This window comes from Haliotis rufescens, unplaced genomic scaffold (genome assembly GCF_023055435.1).
Source record: "Haliotis rufescens isolate VD_foot unplaced genomic scaffold, xgHalRufe1.0.p SCAF_18, whole genome shotgun sequence".
NCBI lineage: Eukaryota > Metazoa > Mollusca > Gastropoda > Lepetellida > Haliotidae > Haliotis > Haliotis rufescens.
Window position 1 is genome coordinate 23,024,459 of NW_025963868.1, and position 22,926 is coordinate 23,047,384.

A 22,926-nucleotide genomic window follows, 5' to 3' on the forward strand; every position below is an offset into this window, starting at 1 on the left:
AAGACAAGCATGGGAATATCAACCTACAACCCATCGTCCATGGGACTTCAGCTACGGACGTTCCCGTCTGCAACATGCTGATGGCACGTTCACGTTGCACATTTGAAAGGCGTGGCATGACAAATGGCCGTACAGACTTTTGTTTTCTTGTGTTTTTCTTTTTTTGTTAATGACTGCTCACAAGTATGGCTGAAAACACGTGCGGTATTATGGCCACGTGACCAGTTGCCTGTGAAAAACCACTTTTGCCACTATAGTGCTGTGGACATGATTTTGATCGATTCACCTGGACAAAAACGGGTGTTATCTGAAGACAATACTGTTTAAATACACAATAAGGGCCCACAATGATAACTGGTCAAAATGTTAAAGTTTTAGTATTGTGAAGTTTTTAATTTGGTTCAGTATATGTCTTGTAGATATTTTCCTCTATCTTTCGTAGACGTGGTGTATACTTGTCTTTCTTTTGTTATTTCTGGTACTTCTTGCAGATTGTATTTGGACACGCCTATACCTGTAGCGTGGCATTTTGCTGTTCTCCATTCCCGCTCTACTTTTTCTGTAGGTGGCAATAGAATGCTTGGAGACAAAGCGTTTTTGTGTAGTGGTGTTGGCTTTTTGCTTGCGCACAAGATAGTTTTTGTATCTTTTGTTTTTGTATAGCAGCATCGAGGACCTAGTTCTACACCTTCTTCTTTTGCGGATAGAATTTCTACCTTGAACCTCTATTCCATTTTCTGTCCTCTTCTACAGACATTGTTGTTGGACAAATTCGTACTCCAGCGAGGCAACTCGCACTATTTTGCCATTGTTTTGCGGATGGTTGTACTACAAACAAAGGGTTGTTTACTGGGGAAACTATCCATAGAGCATCTTCTACCAAATAGTCTGCTGTTTCTGTATCTCGCAATTCGTCGTTGCAAGCAAACAAAGAAACTTCTATACGTGTGAAGCCTCTAGCTTGTACTTGTGGGTGTAGAAATGTCTTGCCCAAATGTTTGTTTGGACAGTCTACATAGTCTGCAAGATGTCCGCCAAGTTGTTCTCGTATTTCTCCTGCTTCGACATTGGACATGACTTTGTTGTTCAACTTGGTTCTTGTTGTATAGCCATTGCAGGTGTGTACCCATGTACAAACGGTTTTTCCAACGCTTTCCATATTTGCGAGAATAGTTGGAGTATTTTCTTGCATAGCTGCTGCGAGGTCGCCTTGTTCTCGGAAACCATGTTCTTTGCAGAGATATTCGACAAAAGCTTCTCTATCTAGTGTACCCGAAAAGTCCCTAGTGTAGTCTATAGAATACAAACCATAGCCGTGTGCTAGTAGTTGTCTTTAGAAATCTGGCAAAGCAGTGTGCAATTCGTCTATAGGTATTTCGGAAACATCTATATTTGCTACAAACAAGCCATGTACCTCTTCTTCTGGATATATAGTTCTTTCCACTTCTGTTTTGCTTTCTGCTCTGTATCTTGCTCTATTCTTGCAATTGTACTCCGTATGGCACTATTTTTGGTTTCGGTATGTGCAGAAATAGTATGCAAAATTGTTGTATGGATATGTCCTCTTTTTTGCCATCTGGAGTTTCTCCCATACTCGTTCGTACTGCTGTAGAGATTATCGATACAATATATTGTGCAGAACTATCTTCTCCTGTTGTACATAGCAATTTTCCCCTTCTGTATACACATTCTTTGTGATGTAGATAGCCAAACGCGTACAAATCGTCTACAAATGTTGGTAGGCCTTCTAGCGGTTGTAGATTTGTTCTACCAAGATTTCCTACCAAATAGTCGACATTGGCTATATCTGGAAGTAGATTGCTCTGGTACGCATTTTCTATCAATAGGTGGGGTGCTACAGATTTTGCAGCTTGTAGGCCCATACTTTGGTATGTTGTCACCATTGTTTTCTGCTCCATGGTGTGTGTTCGAAATTTGTTGCTCTATATACTTTGGGCTACCAAATGACTATATGGAAGTTATTCGCTACTTGTTCTAGCTTTTTCTTTGTAGCATTGGGGTTGTAGTCTGTTTTTTTGCTATACATTGCTGCCTATTTTATAGATACTGGGGATATGGTTTTTTGGACTCGTTGGAGAAAAAAAGTAGCCGAAAATGTGGTACCCCTAACCAAAAATGCGCTCTAGTAAATCGCATCTTCATTTTGATATAAAAAATTCCCTCTGTAGTGGTGGTATAGGTATATGAATCAGGCTCCAGTGGAAGTGGTCCAGAACCCCCATCATTTATACTACTCTTGTGAAAGCAGGCGGTTGCAGTGACCTGTTACACGACCCGGCTGTTAGCTGGACTTGTTACTGTGAGTTGAGGCTGTTGGCTCGCTTGAAGCCCGTTTACTTTACTCTACAACACAACTGATGCGTGTCGAGGTCACATGCTACTGTCTTAAAGGAAGGGATCACACACAGGGAACTTTTATCTTGAACGGGGATATACATGTATGCCAAGTATTTGTTTTAATTGTGAACCAATGCGAATTTTTGTAATACCGATTATGTTTGATATTTCTGTGATAGTCATCGATGCTCTAATAGAGGTTTGGACTAGCCAGCACTGTTTGTGAGGTGTTAACATACGCACTTTGTATTGCCTTTAGATACTTATTGACACTGACACTTATTATTCACGTGTCATCCTTGTATGTGTGTAATGATTGCTCTTTGACTTCATGTGAGTCATGTGTGTTGATAACGACATATCAAGGAATGGACCCCCCCCCCCCCCCCCCCCCGACACATTCTATCTATGGTGGTGTGACACGTTCTACACGGCTGAAACGACGTCATCATCATCTGTCGCTAGTAAATCTGGTGAATACGGCGAATGTTTAAATGTGTTCAAAGCCACAGTGCACAAGTGCATCATCCTGGTAGAACAACACAACAAAAGTTGTTTGTTTCATTTTTAGCCACTATCAAACGTGGGTGTAATAGTTTCTTTCTTTTGAAAACAGGTTCAATACATTGAAACTGGCAATATATATTATATTTGCATTCTCCCTGAATCCTTATATATCACCTTTTTAAAACTATAATTATATGAAAATTTGTGTAAAAGTTACTCCTAATAATCATATGAAAATTTGTAGAAATGTTACACCATGATAGAAAAAAACAACTTTGAATAAGTATAAGAAAAGAGTTGGTACTCATTTTATTCACTACCACGCCAAATTCACACTTTACTATATATGAAGGCATACAGGGGAATCACTCACTATCTTAACAGTTTTGCATACATAAAATTAATAGTTTTTAAGTATTTAACAATATATTGATAAAATGTTAATATACTCACACGCAAAGAAACGCAAGTCGAGTATGCAGTATACATGTTATTTATTTTCAACAGTAAAGACAAGAAATACCAATAGGGCAAGATTGAATTTTTTTTGACTGAAGACAGTTTAATAGATTAAAAGGCAGATGACATAATTGTTTGTTTCAAATGTTAAGGGCTTACACAGTTTCGGGTCAATACCCAAAATGTCAGTCAATACCTGGTGTGACCACCATTAGCATTGATCACTGCCACACATCTCCTGTACATTGAGTGGATCAGACGATTTGTGAAGGCCCTAGGGATCCTCCTGCACACATCCAAAGCAGCTGTGCGTAGTTTATCGGCAGTTGTAGGGACTGGGCGCACATTGTGCAGACACGTGTTTGATGTGGTTCAGATCAGGGATGAGGCCTGGCCACGGTAGAACACGGATGTTGTGTTGTTGCCGAAAGGCCATGGTAGCTCTGGCAACATGGGGACGAGCGTTGTCCTGCTGGAAAATGTGTTGTTGATGTTGTGCAAAAAATGGAACAACGTGGGGTGTGATCACTTGGTCGATATACCGCTGAGCAGTGACGCCGGGTCCCCGACTTTGACCAACATTCAGAAAGCACATGGGTCCAAGTCTCGCATTAATTCAAATCCCTGCCAATATCATGACGCTAGGTCCACCCCATGGATCCCTTTCCACAACGTTTCTGTCAGCGAAACGATCACCTCGACGCCGCCAAATTCTGACTCTTCCGTCTGCATGGGAGACACAAAAGCGACTTTCATCTGAGAAGATGACACGCCTCCACTCACGATGACGCCAATTGTGATGCCCCTGCGCCCACTGAAGTAATGCTTGTCGATGCCGTGGTTGGAGAACAGGACGACGTGCTGGTCGGCGACATCTGAGGTTGTTGGAACGGAGACGTCGGATCACAGTGTCCCGGCTAATGTGTCGATTATGTGTTCCAATGGTCTGTCGAGCACTTTCACTTGCAGTTAGGAACGGATGTCGCTGGTGTTGACGGGTAATCTGCCGATCTTGTCGAGGTGTGGTGACCCTAGGACGACCGCTCCGAGGAAGGTCATTCTGTGGTTTGTGTAACATTGTATCGATGCAGGAGACGGTAAATTGTGGTTATGTTAACGTTGAAATGACGGGCAACATCTTGGACAGACTCTCCAGCTTCCAAACGTCCGATAGCCTGGTTTCTCTGAATTTGAGTTAGACCAAGGAGTGGTAGGTCCAAGAATCGGCCAGTTTTATACCCACTACAGTTCGTGCATTTTCGATTTCGCGAGAAATGGGTGCATACCTACATATTCATTGAAATGGTGCGTTTTGGCGATTCGTGTTTTATGTTGCGTTTTTATACGGGGCTTCCAAAATGCAACCAAAAATATTAATAACACCATCAGGCTTCACTACATCCTAAAACACTTATCAATTTATGGTTACGTGTTTGTTACCTATTTGCTTAAAACCACTTGCGTTTCTTTTGCGTGTGAGTATATATACTGAACAACAAAAGTTCCTGTGACATTGAATAAGATTCAATGCAAAGTTAGGTTTTTTACCAGATCTGAAACAATTTCGGTTTGCAACAGATAAAAGACTCCTGTAAGTGTTCAAGTGGTTTAATTTGCCATATTGACTTCAGAAAAAGCGTGATTTCATAAAAAAAACACATGAACATGCCAAAATGTCAATTTACAAATCAATAGCGTGTGTCCACCTCTGGTTGCAATGAAAGCAACACATCTTCGCCTCATGGAATCATGGAATGGACCAGGCGTCGCACAAAGTCCTGTGGGATATCTGTCCATATCTGCTGGAGCATGTTTCGAAGTTCCTGGAGTGTCTGTGGAACACGTGGTTGTGGTTGTCGTCGAAGGCGCCAATCCATCTCATACCACATATGCTCGATTGGTGAGAGATCAGGGGAGTGTGCCGGCAAGGGGATGACAATCACATTGTTTCGTTGAAGAGAATCCTGAACAAGTTGCGCAATATGAGGCCGGGCGTTGTCATGCTGAAAGGTAATGCCTGGGCCATGACAACGCAAAAACGGTAGAACAACAGGGCCGATGATCTCGTCGCGGTAGCGCTGTCCATTGAGATTTCCCTCTACCACTATCAAACGTCCTCTGTCTTGTTGTAATCCTACCCCATACCATAACACTGCCGCCCCCGAACCGATCTTCTTCCATGAAAAAATGATTGACTTAACGTTCCCCTCGACGTCGGCACACTCGAATACGTCCATCGATGTGGCTGAGGTGAAAACGAGACTCGTCAGTGAATAGAACTTGTCCCAACTGTATGGCCGTCCAGCGTAGACCACCACTGCACCACTGTAGACGTGCTTGACGGTGGTTTCCTGTCAAAATGGGACGTCTGACGGGTCTTCTGGCGACAATCTCTGCACATCTCAGGCGACAACGTACGGTTTGTGAAGATATTCGTCGAAGGCCAGGGATGCTTCTTGCAGTCACTGTTGCTGGCTTGAATCGATTCCGTAGGTGTGTTGTTTGAATCCAGTTGTCTTGTGGAATTTTTGGTTACGCGTAGCCTGCCACTCCGAGGATGGTCTCTGACTGCATTCGTCTGTTGCCATAAACACCAAATGGTGTTTCCGTGGACGTTAAATTGTCTTGCAACATCACGTTGACTCGATCCTGCTTCAAGCATACCAATGGCTTGCAGACACTCACTTTTGGACAGGCGTGGCATTTCGTAGTGTTGAATAATTGCGTAATTTTGATGTTTTTCTGAGTGGTAGTTGTCAGCACAATGCTAAACAATGCATATGGAATCCCGTTAGCTCACATGTTTTTATACCCATTCTTGGGTAGTGAAATGCATGGGGCTTGCATCAAAGTCAACTTTTGCTTGGAATGCATGCTTTTCTGAAGCAGTTGTTTTTGTGACTTGCTTCCATACATGTACTACAATATTGAAAACCAAACTTTACTTGTTTGAAATATACACTAAAATATTGTTGTCACAGGAACTTTTGTTGTTGAGTATATAAGAAAACTTAAATTCTCCTGTTAAGATATTTTTTTTTAAATTTGCGTTTTCGTAGTTCCCTCAATTTCTAGCATGCAGCTGCATTCATTGATGTTATACAGTGCTATGATGTCTCGCAACAAGTCAAAATGCTGTGACATAATAGTGTAAAGAATGCTGCAGTGCTACTCTCATTCACTTTTGCTGCATGCAGTTCAGTTCATTTTCTTTGGTATTTTACACCAAATATTACCTTGTCTGTGACTCTTGATTTCATCGCTTTATATGTGTTTCCGGCTGGCTTAAAATATATCATTTTTATTTCTCTGATGTAAAAACATTGAACATTTATCCAACATTGAACGTTTGAATCGCTCCCCAATACAGCCATGATGACATAAACATGTAAACCTCTTCCAACAGGGCTGTTTCTTTGGAGAATAACAACTTCACAAAGACTCAATGAATCAATTTGAATGCAGCAAATTTATTCTCATGTAAAACAGACAACAAAACATCAACAATGAGAACAATAACGCACCATTAAATAAATAAATCCTTAACAGAATAATATATAACAGTACATTTTTGTAATAGAATAATATCCAACGATTAAAGGTGTACACTTTTGAAAACAAGCAATACCACAGTATATATATATAAATTACAGTTCATGTAGGCATTTTATAAACTGTTATATTAAATCTTAGAGATTACTGTTATTGTAAGTTTTGTACAACCAGTTAAGACTTCCTCTGTATGGATAACGAATACCATACAAAGAATAAGATCCATACAATTTTATATCTTGAACACAGGGTTACCAAAATAATAAACCGTGGATCTGATTTTAATAGACACTTCTACTTGATGTCACAGAGTGCAGCTACACCCCGAAGAATCCAGTGATCTGGACTCGGGGTGGTCTTGAGGACTATGAAGGTTATGTATGTGAGATCTGTTCTGTGGGGCTTCTTGTAGACTGGACACTGATAGAGTCGTGGGTCCTTGGGAGCTGTAGAGTTGATGGCAAACATGTGTACCACAGGCAGTGAAGTGAACAGCACCTTGGCAGTTGACTCACATAGACGGCAGTTCTTCCTGTCCCAACCAGCACCATCCAGATACAGGCCGAACACATACACGCCCTCCTAAATAGATGAATGGTAAAACTGGGTTAACAGTAAGTAAGTGAGTGAGAAATCATCAGAGACCACATACACATCCTCCTAAATAGATGAGATGGTTAAACTGGGTTTACAAGGAATGCACAAGTGAAGAAGAAGGCAGCACTGCCACATGTATACACACACTCCTTGATAGATTGATGGTAAAACTGGGTTTACAATAAATGCGAAGTGAGTGAGAAGTCAGCACTGCCACTTACAAACCGTCCTGTATAGATGGATGGTAAAACTAGGTTTACAATAAACAACTGTATAGTCGACAATGTCAGCGATATCCCCGCCAATTTTAACAAGTTATGGTCCAAAACCAGGTAAGTGACCCAACATTTCTCTTAGCCCATGTCAAAATAGCTGCAATGGAAATTTTAAAATAAACATTTCTAAAACTCCTTAATATCAAATCAATCACACACACGCACGGATGGACGGATGGAACCCATTTCAATATCCCCCGCCAACTTCGTTGCGGCGGGGGATAATATACAAAAGAGTGAGAAGTCATCAGTACCACCAACACGCCCTTTTATGTAGATGGATGGTAAAAGTTGGTGTACAATAAATGCAAAAGTAGGTGACAAGTCGGCACTGCCACGTACTTGCTGTCCTGAATAGACGAAAAATCCAAAATGTCTTATCTTATCTCCAAGGCAAAAGGGAATTTGTTTGAAAATAGCCTTTGTTTAGTCAGCAGTGAATGGGTACCTGGTAGAATGAGATAGTAATGGGACTGTTAACCATTAACCTCATAAGGCACCATGGGTTGTATGCTGCAGAGAGAGCTGAGAATGAAATTGAGTGAAATGACGGGGGTAGTAATGTGGTGCTTTGAGCAAGCTTAAAGGGGAAGTGTACACGCAAAAATCACTTTCTTTCTTTTTCTAATTAAAACGCAATTTTAGAATTAATTAGTATCTGTGTTTGAAAATATACACTCATTTTTTTCACAGTGAAAGTAGGAAGCTCACAATAGTGTGAAAATGATATACCGTTATGAGGCCTTCGTTTTTCGAGCTAAACATGCCTGAGTTATCCCCCTTAGATTATGACGTAATTGGTGCCAATTCAACTGGGTCCCTGTCTATTCTCAACGCAAAAGATATCAAGTACCAGTTTGCGGTAAAACAACATGGCCTACGACACACTCCGGCGCAGTGGTGACTCAGCATAACACTATGCTGGCTGGCATCTGAGACGCTAGAATCACACAACTAGACCTACACCACGTGAAGCGGCTCTAACAAAGCATGATGACGTCATAATGTTTATCAATTGGCACCAATGACGTCATATTGCAAGGGGCATAAGCCATGGTGTTTTTGTTGTGGAAATAGAACACTTGGTAAATGTGAAAATTATAAATCGTTTTAATGCGAAAAATATGTTAATTAATTGTGATATTTTTATATTTTTGTCTATGACACTTCTAGGTTAACACTTTTAATGTGGAAAAAGTACAAGAAAAATAGGTTAATTTCCGTGTGAACTTGCCCTTTAAGGGTGCTGATTTGCCACATTATGAATAAACACACTCACAGCAGGGGGTGATGTTATGTCTTCCTTGGAGGTCTTCATCACATCATTATGCAGAGTGACAGAGTCCAGAGCCCATCCTTTGTGAGCACGGGTCACCTCCTGTCGCATTGCAGTCAGGAAACCTGTGCACACGGTATTAGAGGAAATACACACATTAGTTTTTCTTATAACATAATCCCAATCTGGACCAGACAAACCGGTGGTTATATTCCATACCATCAGGGTAGGATGACATTCAACGAAGTTACAAAGCATGACAACTTCAAATTTAGTCACTTCTCGACAAGACTTAAAAGATGGTACTTGTTGTTAACCTGCCTGATGCTCGGCATTAAGGCAATAAAACAAGGACTGGCCGGCTCGGAGTCAGTATACTGTGTCTGAATAGGGTATTCATGTTTTCTCAGTGGGGCACACATGCACACACTGTGCACATACACACTATTTCTCTCCAAAAGTGCAATAGTTAAATCCCATTTCATGTCTTAGGGCCAGCAGGAATGCAGAGGACCTATTCTAACCCGGGGCCCAACATTGACAGACTGGCAAGAGCCAAAGTGCAGGTTCTAACCATAACCCTATCTAAAGACAGACAACAATTGATAGGACTTGCAAACATATAGATAAGGTAAATCCCTGCAAAGTGGGAGTACAGTGTGTGGGGCTGGGTGTCTTACCTTGAGGATTGAAGAATCCAGTCATCCAGAAGACATCAGGCCTGCCCTCAAACACCCACCGATGGAACTGGTCATTCCTCTCCAGCATCTCTGTGAACCAGAAGCCCAGGGTGGAGGACTGCCATGAGATCTTCCTCCACAAGTTGGGAACTCGCGCATCGAACATGTTGTCCAGGGCATCACGCAGGTTCTAGCCAGATGATAGGAACCATGTTTTAGTTGCTATTATCTCAAATAATTTTGACCCGATTCACATGTTTGACATAAGGGATCCATCACTTGACATTTTGGGACAGTGGGTGGAAGGGTATTTTGAAATATCTCGCCTCAGGTTTGACAAAAATGAAAGTAACTGTTTGCTGTTCGAGTCCCCTATAAAGAGAAATTAATTGAAGCAGTGACCCCATAATATAGCCCAGGCCCTCTCAACCATCCCCAGAATATTACCTAGACCATTCAGACCATATTTACTGATTAAAAGATTTTATGAACTCTCTTGATAGAAGCATTAACATGCACAATTATTGCTTACCTAAATGTATTTCCAGATCTAAACACATGAATTTGAAAACCTGATTGAATCCATGAAATTGTATGCCTTTTTAACGTAACTTTCCATATAAATAGTATATTAGAGGGGTTTTTGATGAGACAGGACACAAGGGTGTCAATGGCTAGGAAATTTATCTGGATCCCTATTAATGGAATTTTCAAGTCAATTCATGTTAGGTTTTCTGACTTAAATCCAGAGAGTGAATTGTCCTGGAAGTGTGCAATGAACAGTGGAGGTGAACATACTTCACTCATGATGATGGTTCCGTCAATAGCCAGCCTGAGATCAGTCAGTGTGGTTCTCACTTCTCTGATGACTCGCTGCATACGGTCAATTTCCTGTCTCAGAAAGATGATTAATGGAGTCAGGAAGCCCATCTTCTTCAGACGCTCTTTTACCTGAAACAGTGAGTGTGTTGAGTTCAATGCTTCAATGGAACAATATTTCAATGTCAGCTTGATGTTGGAGGAAAGCCCAAAGCAGTACTGGTCTAAGTATTTCACTTCTTTGCTGAAACACACAAGGATGACATGGTGCTGACTATTCCAGGCTAATAATCTGGGAGATCTGGGGATTTGAAATCATGATCAGCAGACCCTAGAACAACTAAGGGAAGCAACCCTGTACAGCAAATTTAAGCATCTTAGACGGCTGGATCACACATAGGATCTTTACCTGAGTACGCAGCATATCATTATTATATCAAAACATGATTTTTATTCTCTTGGAAACAAAAATGCATCAATATATCAATGTTCGAATCTAATTGTCAGAGGCAAAAAAAGAAAAAGAAGAGAGTTAAAATTTCAGATTCACAGAAATAATCTACTATACTTCAGAGACATTACAGACCATACAGAAGAGAATTCAGTTTATTAGACAATTGAACAATAGATAATGTATTCCAATTGTTCAAGGGCTGTCACTTCAATACACTTAGCCATAACACAAAACTTAGCCAATACAATCAGATCTAGACTTGGAAGCATGCTCAAGTATTTCTAAACATTTCAGACATTTGCTGATAACCAGCCATGAGGTTACATTTCGGATACACACTCCCTGAGTTTATCAGGTGAGAATAGATCTGAGTAAGCATCATATACAATGATACCATTCTCAGTGCTATCTTCCAGCACAGCACAGCATGGTACAGCACTAACAAATGAGTACCATATGGTTATTAGTACAAACACTATGCCAAACAAGAGTCATCCGAAGATGTGATCTCATGAAATTGAAATAACAATAACTCCGCAGATTCGCATATGAATAGCTCTCTAGTAGCCTCATGACACAAAGGCATAAAGAGAATGTACTAGGGATTGACAAAAAAACAAACCTAAACATCTTGTTTCATTATATGTCAGGGGCTACAAATTAAAAAGATTAAAATCTATAAATAACAAACTGCACTACTAGTGAACATGATTGATATTTGCATAAAGTTTGGTGAATCTCTGTCGCATGGTTTAGAAGATATGCTTCAGATGAGGACATTACCCTAAGTTCATCAATTTTCAATTGAAAAAAAAAGAGAAAAAATCTGTTTATAGCAAAGGCACCACTACATAACCTGCTTGATAGGTGTAAAAACTTTTGAGAAGCTAAGTTGTATGGTTCGGGAGATACAGTCCGGACAAGAGCACTACCCTCAAATTTCCTAAGTTCATCATATTTCCATGGAAACAGCAAAAATATAAAATTCTAAAAATCTCTAAATAGCAAAAGGCACTTCTACTTAGCCTGATTGTTAAGTGTACCAAGTTTTGGGAAGCTAGGTTGTACGGTTTAGGAAATATGCTCCGGACAAGAGCACTACCCTCAAATTTCCTAAGTTCATCATATTTCCATGGAAACAACAAAAATATAAAATTCTAAAAATCTCTAAATAGCAAAAGGCACTTCTACTTAGCCTGATTGTTAAGTGTACCAAGTTTTGGGAAGCTAGGTTGTACGGTTTAGGAAATATGCTCCGGACAAGAGCACTACCCTCAAATTTCCTAAGTTCATCATATTTCTATGGAAACGACAAAAATAAAAAATTCTAAAAATCTCTTAATAGCAAAGGGCACTACTACTGAGCCTGATTGTTAAGTGTACCAAGTTTTGGGAAGCTAGGTTGAACGGTTTAGGAAATATGCTCCGGACAAGAGCACTACCCTCAAATTTCCTAAGTTCATAATATTTCCATGGAAATGACAAAAATATAAAATTCTAAAAATCTCTAAATAGCAAAAAGCACTTCTACTGAGCCTGATTGTTAAGTGTACCAGGTTTTGCGAAGCTTGGTTGTACGGTTTAGAAAAAATGCTCTGGACAATTTCCTAAGTTCATAATATTTCCATGGAAACGACAAAAATAAAAATTCTAAAAATCTCTAAATAGCAAAAGGCACTTCTACTGAGCCCGATTATTCAGTGTAACAAGTTTCGTGAAGCTAGGTTGTACGGTTTAGGAAATATGCTCCAGACAAACAATGATTACAGACAGACAGACGGACGGGGATATTTTGTTTTGAGGTGAAACTACAGGAAAATACACTAATGTCTGGCAATGAAAGTAAGCGATTTTTATGGCAAGGACATTCCCAAGAAATCTAGCTCCCAAATACAACATTTTGATAGCCATGAAGCATGTCACCTCAGACAGCATGTGCAAGGGGTGATACGCCAGATTTACCATTGTCACTCAGACTCGGTTGTGAGCAGATGCATATTGTTTTCTTGGAACCAATTGCTCAAAGACACTATATAGTTAAACACGTTTAATCAAGAAGGAAGCAACAGCATTGATGATGTGATGTTTGCAACATGCTGAACCTTTACGTGCCATAGGTATGTTGCAGGAGGGCACATATCAGACTTTTGTTGCCCAAATGCTGCATGTTTCTCAATCTGTCATCGGCAGATTGTTGGCCCGATACCAACAAACACATAATGTCGATGATCAACACCGCTCTGGACGCCCAAGGGCAACAACTCCAGCCCAAGATAGATGAGTCAGAATGATAGCATTAACTTGATTAAGAAATCAGTTGTAACCAGCCACTCAGAAAAGGGACAGGTTGCAACAGGTGTAAGAGTATATATGCCTACATGTTGTGAAATCATCAACACAGATGGCATTTGCTTGCACAATGTCCATGTGTCTTCAAGTTGCTGCACATAATTTGAATCAGAGGTGAGAGAGGTGTAGAGAACGTCACTGTGACAATTGACATTGTGCTAATGTCATGTTTTCTGATGAATTGAGGTTCATTCTCAACTTCCATGACCGAAAGAATAAAATTTGAAGACGTCCTAATGAGTTTTATGGACATGAACGTAGTACAGCATAATTATTTGGGGATGGGTCCATATTAGTATGGGGGGAAATCACAATGTCTGGACTAACTGCGCTCCATACTGTCCATGGCAGAGCCAAAGGCCAATTCTATTGGGACAACATCATTGCACAACTCATGATGACATCGTGTCAATACAAACCTCATGAGGAATATAATCCCGAGGCAGTTTTTCCAACATGTCGTCTGCCTGCTTGTACACAACACTCTCCCTGGTCTCTCCTCCTCCTCCTCCTGTGTCCTTTGGCTGGATACTCATCACTGTCTCCAGGACAGAGTTGGCCAGGTTGGTTTGGTATCTGCACAACACAAGCCAGTACAACTGATTAATACACAACACTCTCCCTGGTCTCTCTTCCTCCTCCTGTGACCTTTGGCTGGATACTCATCACTGTCTCCAGGACAGAGTTGGCCAGGTTGGTTTGGTATCTGCACAACACAAGCCAGTACAACTGATTAATACACAACACTCTCCCTGGTCTCTCCTCCTCCTCCTGTGACCTTTGGCTGGATACTCATCACTGTCTCCAGGACAGAGTTGGCCAGGTTGGTTTGGTATCTGCACAACACAAGCCAGTACAACTGATTAATACACAACACTCTCCCTGGTCTCTCCTCCTCCTGTGACTTTTAGCTGGATACTCATCACTGTCTCCAGGACAGAGTTGGCCAGGTTGGTTTGGTATCTGCACAACACAAGCCAGTACAACTGATTAATACACAACACTCTCCCTGGTCTCTCCGCCTCCTCCTCCTCCTGTGACTTTTAGCTGGATACTCATCACTGTCTCTAGGACAGAGTTGGCCAGGTTGGTTTGGTATCTGCACAACACAAGCCAGTACAACTGATTAATACACAGCACTCTCCCTGGTCTCTCCTCCTCCTGTGACCTTTGGCTGGATACTCATCACTGTCTCCAGGACAGAGTTGCCCAAGTTGGTTTGGTATCTGCACAACACAAGCCAGTACAACTGATTAATACACAACACTCTCCCTGGTCTCTCCTCCTGTGACTTTTAGCTGGATACTCATCACTGTCTCCAGGACAGAGTTGGCCAGGTTGGTTTGGTATCTGCACAACACAAGCCAGTACAACTGATTAATACACAACACTCTCCCTGGTCTCTCCTCCTCCTCCTCCTGTGACTTTTAGCTGGATACTCATCACTGTCTCCAGGACAGAGTTGGCCAGGTTGGTTTGGTATCTGCACAACACAAGCCAGTACAACTGATTAATACACAACACTCTCCCTGGTCTCTCCTCCACCTCCTCCTGTGACTTTTAGCTGGATACTCATCACTGTCTCCAGGACAGAGTTGGCCAGGTTGGACTGATATCTGCACAACACAAGCCAGTACAACTGATATTACACAACTCTTTTCCCGAGCTGCCAAAGTTTATTGTGCAGTTGGAACTCCTATATGTTTTTGAAGTGGTGGTATGATTTTGTGTTCACTGTTCATCTCCAATTGTTGTGCATCAGGAGTCCTATAAAAGCATATTTCAAGTCACCTATCCACAACATGATGGAATGCAGGTAAGGATCACAAACTAAAAATCAAATAGTGCAAATGTGAAAGTGACAATACAAATCTGGCCTGCATGACCACCAAATTCTCTTGTGCATTATGTGCACTTTAGTATAACGCACATACCTCAGGAAAAAAAGTTGGTCAATCAAAATGTCAATTTTGCACCAAAAAAACATCACTAGGCATGATGATTTACAATTTCAATTGTATTCCATGTTTACCTAGGACACTTATCTGTAGAGATTAAGAATATCACACATAATTGTCTTGTAAAATAAGCAGGTAATAGCAATCAGCTGTACACACATTTTGCTCTGGGGATATACTGATGATTCAGTTAAAAAATACTCAAAATATTAACTCAAAAGAATTTTAATGCAATGATGGGAAGAAGTTAAATCTGAAACTATAATCCTCCAATAAGAATATATTCTAACTTCTTTTTTTCTTAGTTGCTGTTTCTACTCCACATACTAAAAATATTGAATAGTCATAAGTGCAGCACTTTGGTGTAATACCAGTTATTTTTTAAGTATTGAACAGTTTGATAAGCAACTATTTGAGATTAACCAAGCTGTGTATGATGGCATCCTGTTGTCCTCAGAGAAAAATAGTTTGACATACAACAGTCAAATAAAAACCAGAAACACTTTTCACAAGTCAAAGTATGGCATTTATGATATATGTATTCATTTTCTGACAACAACACGCCAGGAGGTCAGGCTCACTGACTTGGTTGATGCATGTCATCTTATCATTGTGTAGATTGATGCTCATGATGTTAATAACTTGACTGCCTTGTCCAGACTTGATTATTTACTGTCTGCCGTCCTATAGCTGGAATACTGTGCAGCGTTAAACAACAGACAAAAAGGTTTGTTTTAAGGAATAGCAGTCTATTTGATCGTGACTGCTGTACATGCCATGAGTTGGTGTGATTTTGCCAAAATTGATGCAAAACCAGAGAATGAAATTTTGAATAAAATTTATGAAATAGATTAAAAACAAAAAGCCAGAAATACACTCAACACTTTTATAACCAGACTAAATTGTGTTCAAGTATTGATCTATTGACAGGCTCTTTGCCCTGCTATGTGTGGCTATAATGTCTTTGCTTTGGGATAAACAAAATGAAAACTCATTGTCTGAGTCTACACAGCGGCCCCCCCTCAATACAACTCTATTTTGGAGGAAAGTGTGTTCATTATACACAAATATGCATGGAATTCATTACATCTGCAGTAGTAGTTTTCACCAGACATTCCTCTTTTCTTAGATGTATGCAATTCATTGATGTATTTAGAACTCAAATAAACTGTAGTTTTCAAGTGATACCATGTCATATTCTATTTCTTGTCGCATCCATTTCTTCTTGAAGATGTTACTTTTATTCATGTTTTTCACTTGTAATGTGAAAATATCTACTGCTATTTCACCAGCAAAGGTAGGAGGCATGGGTGGCCCACTTGTCTAAGGTGCCACTGTTCGCTGTGGAGACTTGCGTCCCTTGGGCACGCCAGAAACCTATGATTGTAGGTTCGAATCCCGGTTCATCCCAATTATTTCAAGGTTTGTCAGCACCATACCCATGCTCGTGGGTTTCATTGAAGCGGTAAATGTCTGAGACCTGCATCACTTCTGGCTTTCCTCCCACATTAAGCTGACACGCCGCGATATAACTGGAATACTGTTGAAAGCAGCGTTACACCCAACTCACTCACTCACCAGCAAAGGTTGGTATCTCACTGTGAAGCTTCTATCACAAGTCAGCCAGGTTTTAATCTTACGTGATGTCAGCGTTACCATGCAGACCAAAAGCTTCAGGGGAGTCTACCAAGGGAAGATTCTCTATAAAGCCCATGATATCATCAATAGTTCGCAAGGAGGGGATCTTGTAGCCATGATAGAACTGGAACACAGCTTGGAACATGCAGTCGCCAAACCAAACCTGAAAAGAGATGATTGACAAACCTTTATCAGTCATTGAACTTAGAGAAGACAGTTACCGGTACTTCTTAAAGTCATGTTACCCAACAAAGAGCATAACATAATTTAGATTTGTCTTCCCATAGTCCCTTAATCCTGACTCAGTATGGTTTTAGATCCAGTAATCTTTATGCAGCATATACACATATACTATTTTTTTTTAATGTACTTAACAAAGTCATGAAAGATTCCTCGTAACGGATTGTTTCAGAAACAGTTCTACTTACTCTGGCGAAGGTGTTGAGTAGTCTCTTGTCGTAGTCATCTGTGACTCGGCCTCCATACTGCACCTCTCCTAGCATATAGCGTAGAGTGGTCCATGAGACACCCTGTAGTACAAGACATACAGCCATGTACATGTCAGTAATAGCTAACCTACTCCTATCTCTATTTTAATATTAAGTCTACATAATGACTCCAACTAAATGAGGATTTGGTGGTTCAATGTGTGACCATGCTGATGGTGGGTTGTATTGCACAACAAATTTATACACATCTACAGTAATGAAACATCTCAATCTACAGCAAAAGACAAAACACACAAGCTGAGACTGCTGGGGAAAATTAGTGACAAAACTTGAAATAAAATGTTATGTTAGTTCTGTCAGAAAAAACAAAAACAACATCGGCAAGCTCTGACCAAATTGCATCTAAGTGCCCATCCAGTGGAAATTGAGAGAGGGCGCTACATAAACCAACCAAGGGAGCTTTGATTATGTAGTCTGTGCCACTCAGGAGAGGTTGAAGATGAACACCACTTCCTCAATTGCTTTCTCTACACTTCTATAATATCATCATTTCCAGCCCGTATCTCCAATACCAATAATATCACTGCTTTAAGATTCCTTCTAAAATCCGCCTCCTGATTGTTCAGCCCTTAAAGCCCGTTCAATTCACAGCATGTTTCAAATGCAGCAAGATGCAGCAACTGTGCATGTTCCACCACGGTGCTATTACTATCTACTCTGACAATGTGTTTTATTATTAACATTACCATGGTTACTGTATAATATCTCTGACTGTCATAATGTAAAATGTGTTTAATTTGTTTCTGTACCCAGCCCCAGGTGGGTGTATATGTACAATAAATTTGTCTTATCTTATTTACAGGGACAGTGACATGGATAGACTATTGCTGACTATAATGAAAAGCAACTTAAATTTGTACTGGTATACAAGAATACCATGTTTCTGATTTGACCAATACTCAGCATTAGAAACTGGCACTTGCCCTATAGTCCTTGCCAAACTGCCCAATAGTTAAGCAAGGACTATAGGGCAAGTGCCAACTTCTAGCCAAACTGCCCAATAGTTAAAGACCCGTGAAGATTCCGGGGTAGAATAGGTCTTCAGCAACCCATGCTTACCGTGAAAGGTGACTATGCTTATCGTAAAAGCGACTAACGGGATTGGGTGGTCAGGCTCGCTGACTTGGTTGATGCATGTCATCGATCCCAATGGCGTGGATCGATGCTCATGACATTAATCACTTGATTGTCTGGTACAGAATCGATTATTTACAGACCGCCCTCATATAGCTGGAATATTGCTGAGTGCGTTGTAAAACAACAAACCAACCAACCCAATAGGTATCATAAGGGCTAGTGGTTTAAAGGGTTTTGCTATATGCTATCATTATAAGGACTAGTGGACTAAAACTCTTAGTTTCTCTCCCTGATACTGCTACTATGTTCTCAAAATCTAGGAACTGTTTTGAATCGTGTGGTCTATGAAGGGAACCAAAATGCGATTTGAGCGAATGAAAAATCAGGGTATTAGTCGATCATATACTCAACTGCAATATCTAGCCATGAGCTTGCAACTAAAATATGTTTGAAAAATTGCATTTATATGAAACATTAATGTATTGATATAATTCCTTTTCATTTCAATGCTGATGCGAAGTTGAAATTTTAATTCACTCAAACTTGCAAAGCAGTATCTCCACAGGCTCTCATTTGAAAGAACTTCTGTATCTACATGTCATAACCTTATACTCATCTATTGGACAATTTAGGACTTATTTTATCATAGAATCCTTATGGTATTTTCTTTCAAAAAAGCAATATATATGGAGACTATTATGCGAGCATGTGTGGCATTGTGATTTTATGAAACAAGTGTCAGAATTTATTAATTTCATGATAATACATGAATTCTTATACAACTTTCGTAAAATCAGAATGACATACATATGAGTGTTATAATAACATTATTAACCATTTCTTATTAATCCTTTTGGGCTCCCCTTAAGAAATATGCACTGATCATGGCCACTGTCTCAGAAAACCACAATCTTCTATATCTTTGTTTCTAGGGTGATGTCATTCCGCCCTTACATCACAACAAGATTCAAATGACAATCTTTATAAACTCGGTTATTTCTGACCCTATGGGTAATAGAATTTATCATCCAAAACTGGCTCCCACAGGAGGTATCGCTTGGGTGAGATCAAGCGATATCTACACTGTAGATATCGCTGCAATGAAATTGCATCACAATGCTTTGCAGACCATTGTGATGTCAGTGGTTACCATGACGTCACAATCAAATGACATCACTAATGGCTCTGCTACTTTTCACACTTAAGACACTGCTTATTACTGTCTACAAACTGAAAAGGTTTGCAGAATGATGTTGGATGATAAATAAAATCTCACCCTTGTGACTTTTGATATCAAATATATCAACACTCGTTGATAAAAGTGGAAAAAATCCTCGGCAAGCCTCGGAGTCATCCCATTTTTATCAACTCAAAAGACACTCGGGTGAGATTCTCTATATACAATCTATTTTACAAACACCGAACTTCACATGACACATAAAGTCCCATATTTCAACATTAACCACAGAGAATAATGGTAATAGTGTTAAGTCTAAAGATGAAGACAATTCTAAAGATCCGCAGGGATTTCTTACATCCATACTTTACAGAATATTTCTGCTCTCTTCTTTCCTACCTTTTTGATATCAATATCATCCAGATGATTCTGTACAAACTGCACGCTAGCTGTCCAGTCAGCCGTGTTGAACTCGTATGGTATGTTCCAGCCCAGTGGACCAAACTTCCTTCTTTCCTAAAGAAGTACAAACATTTTAAATTGTCACTAGTTCAATAACCTGAAGTTTTGATGATTAAGTAATACAGGCAGATAAGACTCCAAATCCGCCATCTCAGATCACATTCAGTAAAACCCCAATCCCCACATTCAGTGGACCAGCCTCATTGTCCTTGCCTCCAAAGTAAAAAACAACAGTATCAGAAAACATGCAGAAGCTATCTACATCAAAAGATTCAAGCCAACCATCAAAAGAGACCAACGTTTCTTCATTCCGTGCTCGTGGGTTTCACCGAAGTGGTAAACGTCTGAGACCTGCATCACGTCGGGCTTTCCTCCCACATTAAGCTGACACGCTGTGATTTAACTAGAATACTGTTAAAAGCGGCGTTAAATACAAATCACTCACTCACAGTCTTCATCCCACAGCCTACCATCATCGCATCAACTAGAATTACACACTGTTGTTACAAGTCTCATCCCATAATCATCTCTATCATAAATCTGTCAGGCTTAATCCCTACCTTCACTTTCTCATTCCTGTTTGTTTGTTGTTTTTGTTTATCTCTGTATAAATAACAAAGCTATGAATGCATAACCATTTCCTGCTCAGTTGTTGATCGCATTGTTACTATGTCTTCTAAAATTCCACTTAAATATAGAGACATATAGGGGTAGGATAAATTACAAATTTTGAAAGACAAGTTACTTAGGGATGTGTCTTGTGACCACCATCAAACTCTCAGCATGGAAACTCAATGTGCAGCAGGGTTGTGATGTGACAAGCAAGTCACATCATAATCAAACATTATGGTGTCATAATAAAATTAAATGCCGACCAGCCAATTTGTATCGGTTTTCATGAAACAAAGACTGCCCAATTAAATAGCTAGATTCTTTAATGAGTACCGGTAACAATTAATTACATTACCTGTACAACAGTGTGAAGGAAGGACACGCCATAGAGAATGGGTCTCCATTGTGGGAGACTAGACACATCAAGGAAGTCTTGAGTGATACCAGCATAGGTTCTCTTCAAGCCAGCTTTAATTCCCTGAGGAGGCTCATTGGTGAACTTGATCGAGATCTGTAAACGCAAAGTGAATGGAATAAATTTATTTCAACTGACTCTTAGAACATTGCAAACAGACAAAACAATGTCTGTTGTAATCATTCGTGTAGGCTGACATTATCAGCCAGAGATATTTGCACTCACTAGAACAAATTTGTCAAATGTTAAAAATGTGTTATGTCTAAGCCAGTCTGCACAGTGGTAAAGGTGCCCTGAGCAGGAACTTGTTATCCCTGTGTAAATGGTGTCCTTAAGAAGGAACTTGTTTGCCCAGTGTTAAAGATGTCCTAAGCCGAAACAAGTTTTCCCAGTGTAACAAGAAAGTCCTAAGAAGGAACATGTTTGCCCAGTGTTAAATGTGTCCTAAAAACCAGGTATAGTTTTCCCGGTGTTAAAGGTGTCCTAAGAAGGAACATGTTTGTCCTGTGTTAAAGGTGCACCGCCGCATCATCACAAAGTCCGCCGCATGTTTCGTTTTTATTTCCATTTAAAAAAAAAAAAAATCCTTAAATATTCCACGTCACGAACACATGACCCCAACAGTGAAATGCTACAAACCTTAAAAACAATGCGATCCAATATAGCGTGCAGTTACTTCCCTTCTCATGCGCACTGCTTTACTGCGCATTGCGTGTGTTATGGTTATGAGGGTAATAGGAGTGTGCTTGTTTTGCCGTTTGCAAATTTGATCAATGAAAACATGAAATTTGCAATAAAACATCACTAGACATGATGATTTACAAATTTCTATGGTATCTGTGTACTGTATGCGGGACAATGTTTCATGCGCAGAGGTTAAGATTTACATATTTATTTGTCTCATAAAATAAGCGGGAAAATGATGCTGATATATATACACCGTCTTCAGAGTGAATCTGAATGAAGCACGTCACCTGCGCATACACAATCCCTACATTTGCAATAAAAACGTGTTTGTCTGCCTCAGAAAAAAATTAAATCCTATCCTTTCAGTGAAATCAATACAAATTTGAAATTTGAGATAAAACATCACTAGACATGATGATTTACTGATTAAATTGTATTTCCTGTTCTGATTGGCATTGTTTTATATGCAGAGCTTAAGATTACCGTGTGTCTTGTCTCGCAAACTAAGCCGAAAGTAGCAATCAGCTGTACAAATGTTTCTCGGAATCTATTTGACCAATCACCGTCGATGCTCCCGCGGCCGCGATTGCAAAACTTTATGTTGACATATAATAGTCAAACGTCAACAAATATGACTTTCAGCGATTCAATGTATGGCATTTATGATATATATATCGATTCTCTATCCACTAAAGTTTGTTTCAAGGCGTCAATATGACCGTGGTTGCTGTAAATAACGGTGAGTTGTGCGTTCTTCTGATCACTTCACATACGATTTCACCAAATTGAATTGAAACACTATTGAATGAAATGTTGAATAAGATTAATAAAATAGATTACCAACATAAGTCCAGAAATATTATAGCTCTTTTTACAACCAGACAGTGTAATTAAACAGCGATATACAGATTTGGATTCTTACTAGTTTGTACACAACCCAAAAAAACAAAAACAAAAAAGCCGCCCGCCCGCACGATATTTTCAAAAGCTGTTGCCTGAGAACCAATTCTTTTTTTTTCAGGTAACTGGTTTGCCCAGTGTTAAAGGTATCCTAAGAAGGAACAT

General features: G+C 39.9%; 1 protein-coding gene across 5 annotated transcripts in view; it reads right to left on the reverse strand.

Annotated features, from left to right (window-relative positions):
- Nucleotides 1-6,774: 6,774 nt before the first annotated feature.
- The window catches only part of LOC124132897 (dynein axonemal heavy chain 8-like), a 180,897-nt gene continuing 164,745 nt past the window's right edge, over nucleotides 6,775-22,926 (reverse strand). For 3 of the 5 annotated variants that reach the window (XM_048398431.1, XM_048398432.1, XM_048398433.1), the window contains exons 82-90: nucleotides 21,115-21,270; nucleotides 20,085-20,201; nucleotides 17,351-17,452; nucleotides 16,925-17,085; nucleotides 13,746-13,902; nucleotides 10,503-10,655; nucleotides 9,705-9,894; nucleotides 9,028-9,149; nucleotides 6,775-7,458 (exon numbers count right to left, since the gene is read on the reverse strand). In XM_048398431.1, the coding sequence (XP_048254388.1) occupies nucleotides 7,171-7,458; nucleotides 9,028-9,149; nucleotides 9,705-9,894; nucleotides 10,503-10,655; nucleotides 13,746-13,902; nucleotides 16,925-17,085; nucleotides 17,351-17,452; nucleotides 20,085-20,201; nucleotides 21,115-21,270 (1,446 nt within the window). In that variant the 3' untranslated portion in view covers nucleotides 6,775-7,170. Of the gene's footprint in view, nucleotides 7,459-9,027; nucleotides 9,150-9,704; nucleotides 9,895-10,502; nucleotides 10,656-13,745; nucleotides 13,903-13,991; nucleotides 14,163-14,635; nucleotides 14,810-16,924; nucleotides 17,086-17,350; nucleotides 17,453-20,084; nucleotides 20,202-21,114; nucleotides 21,271-22,926 lie in introns of those variants that run through there. The other 2 variants (XM_048398435.1, XM_048398434.1) reach the window with 2 other exon arrangements.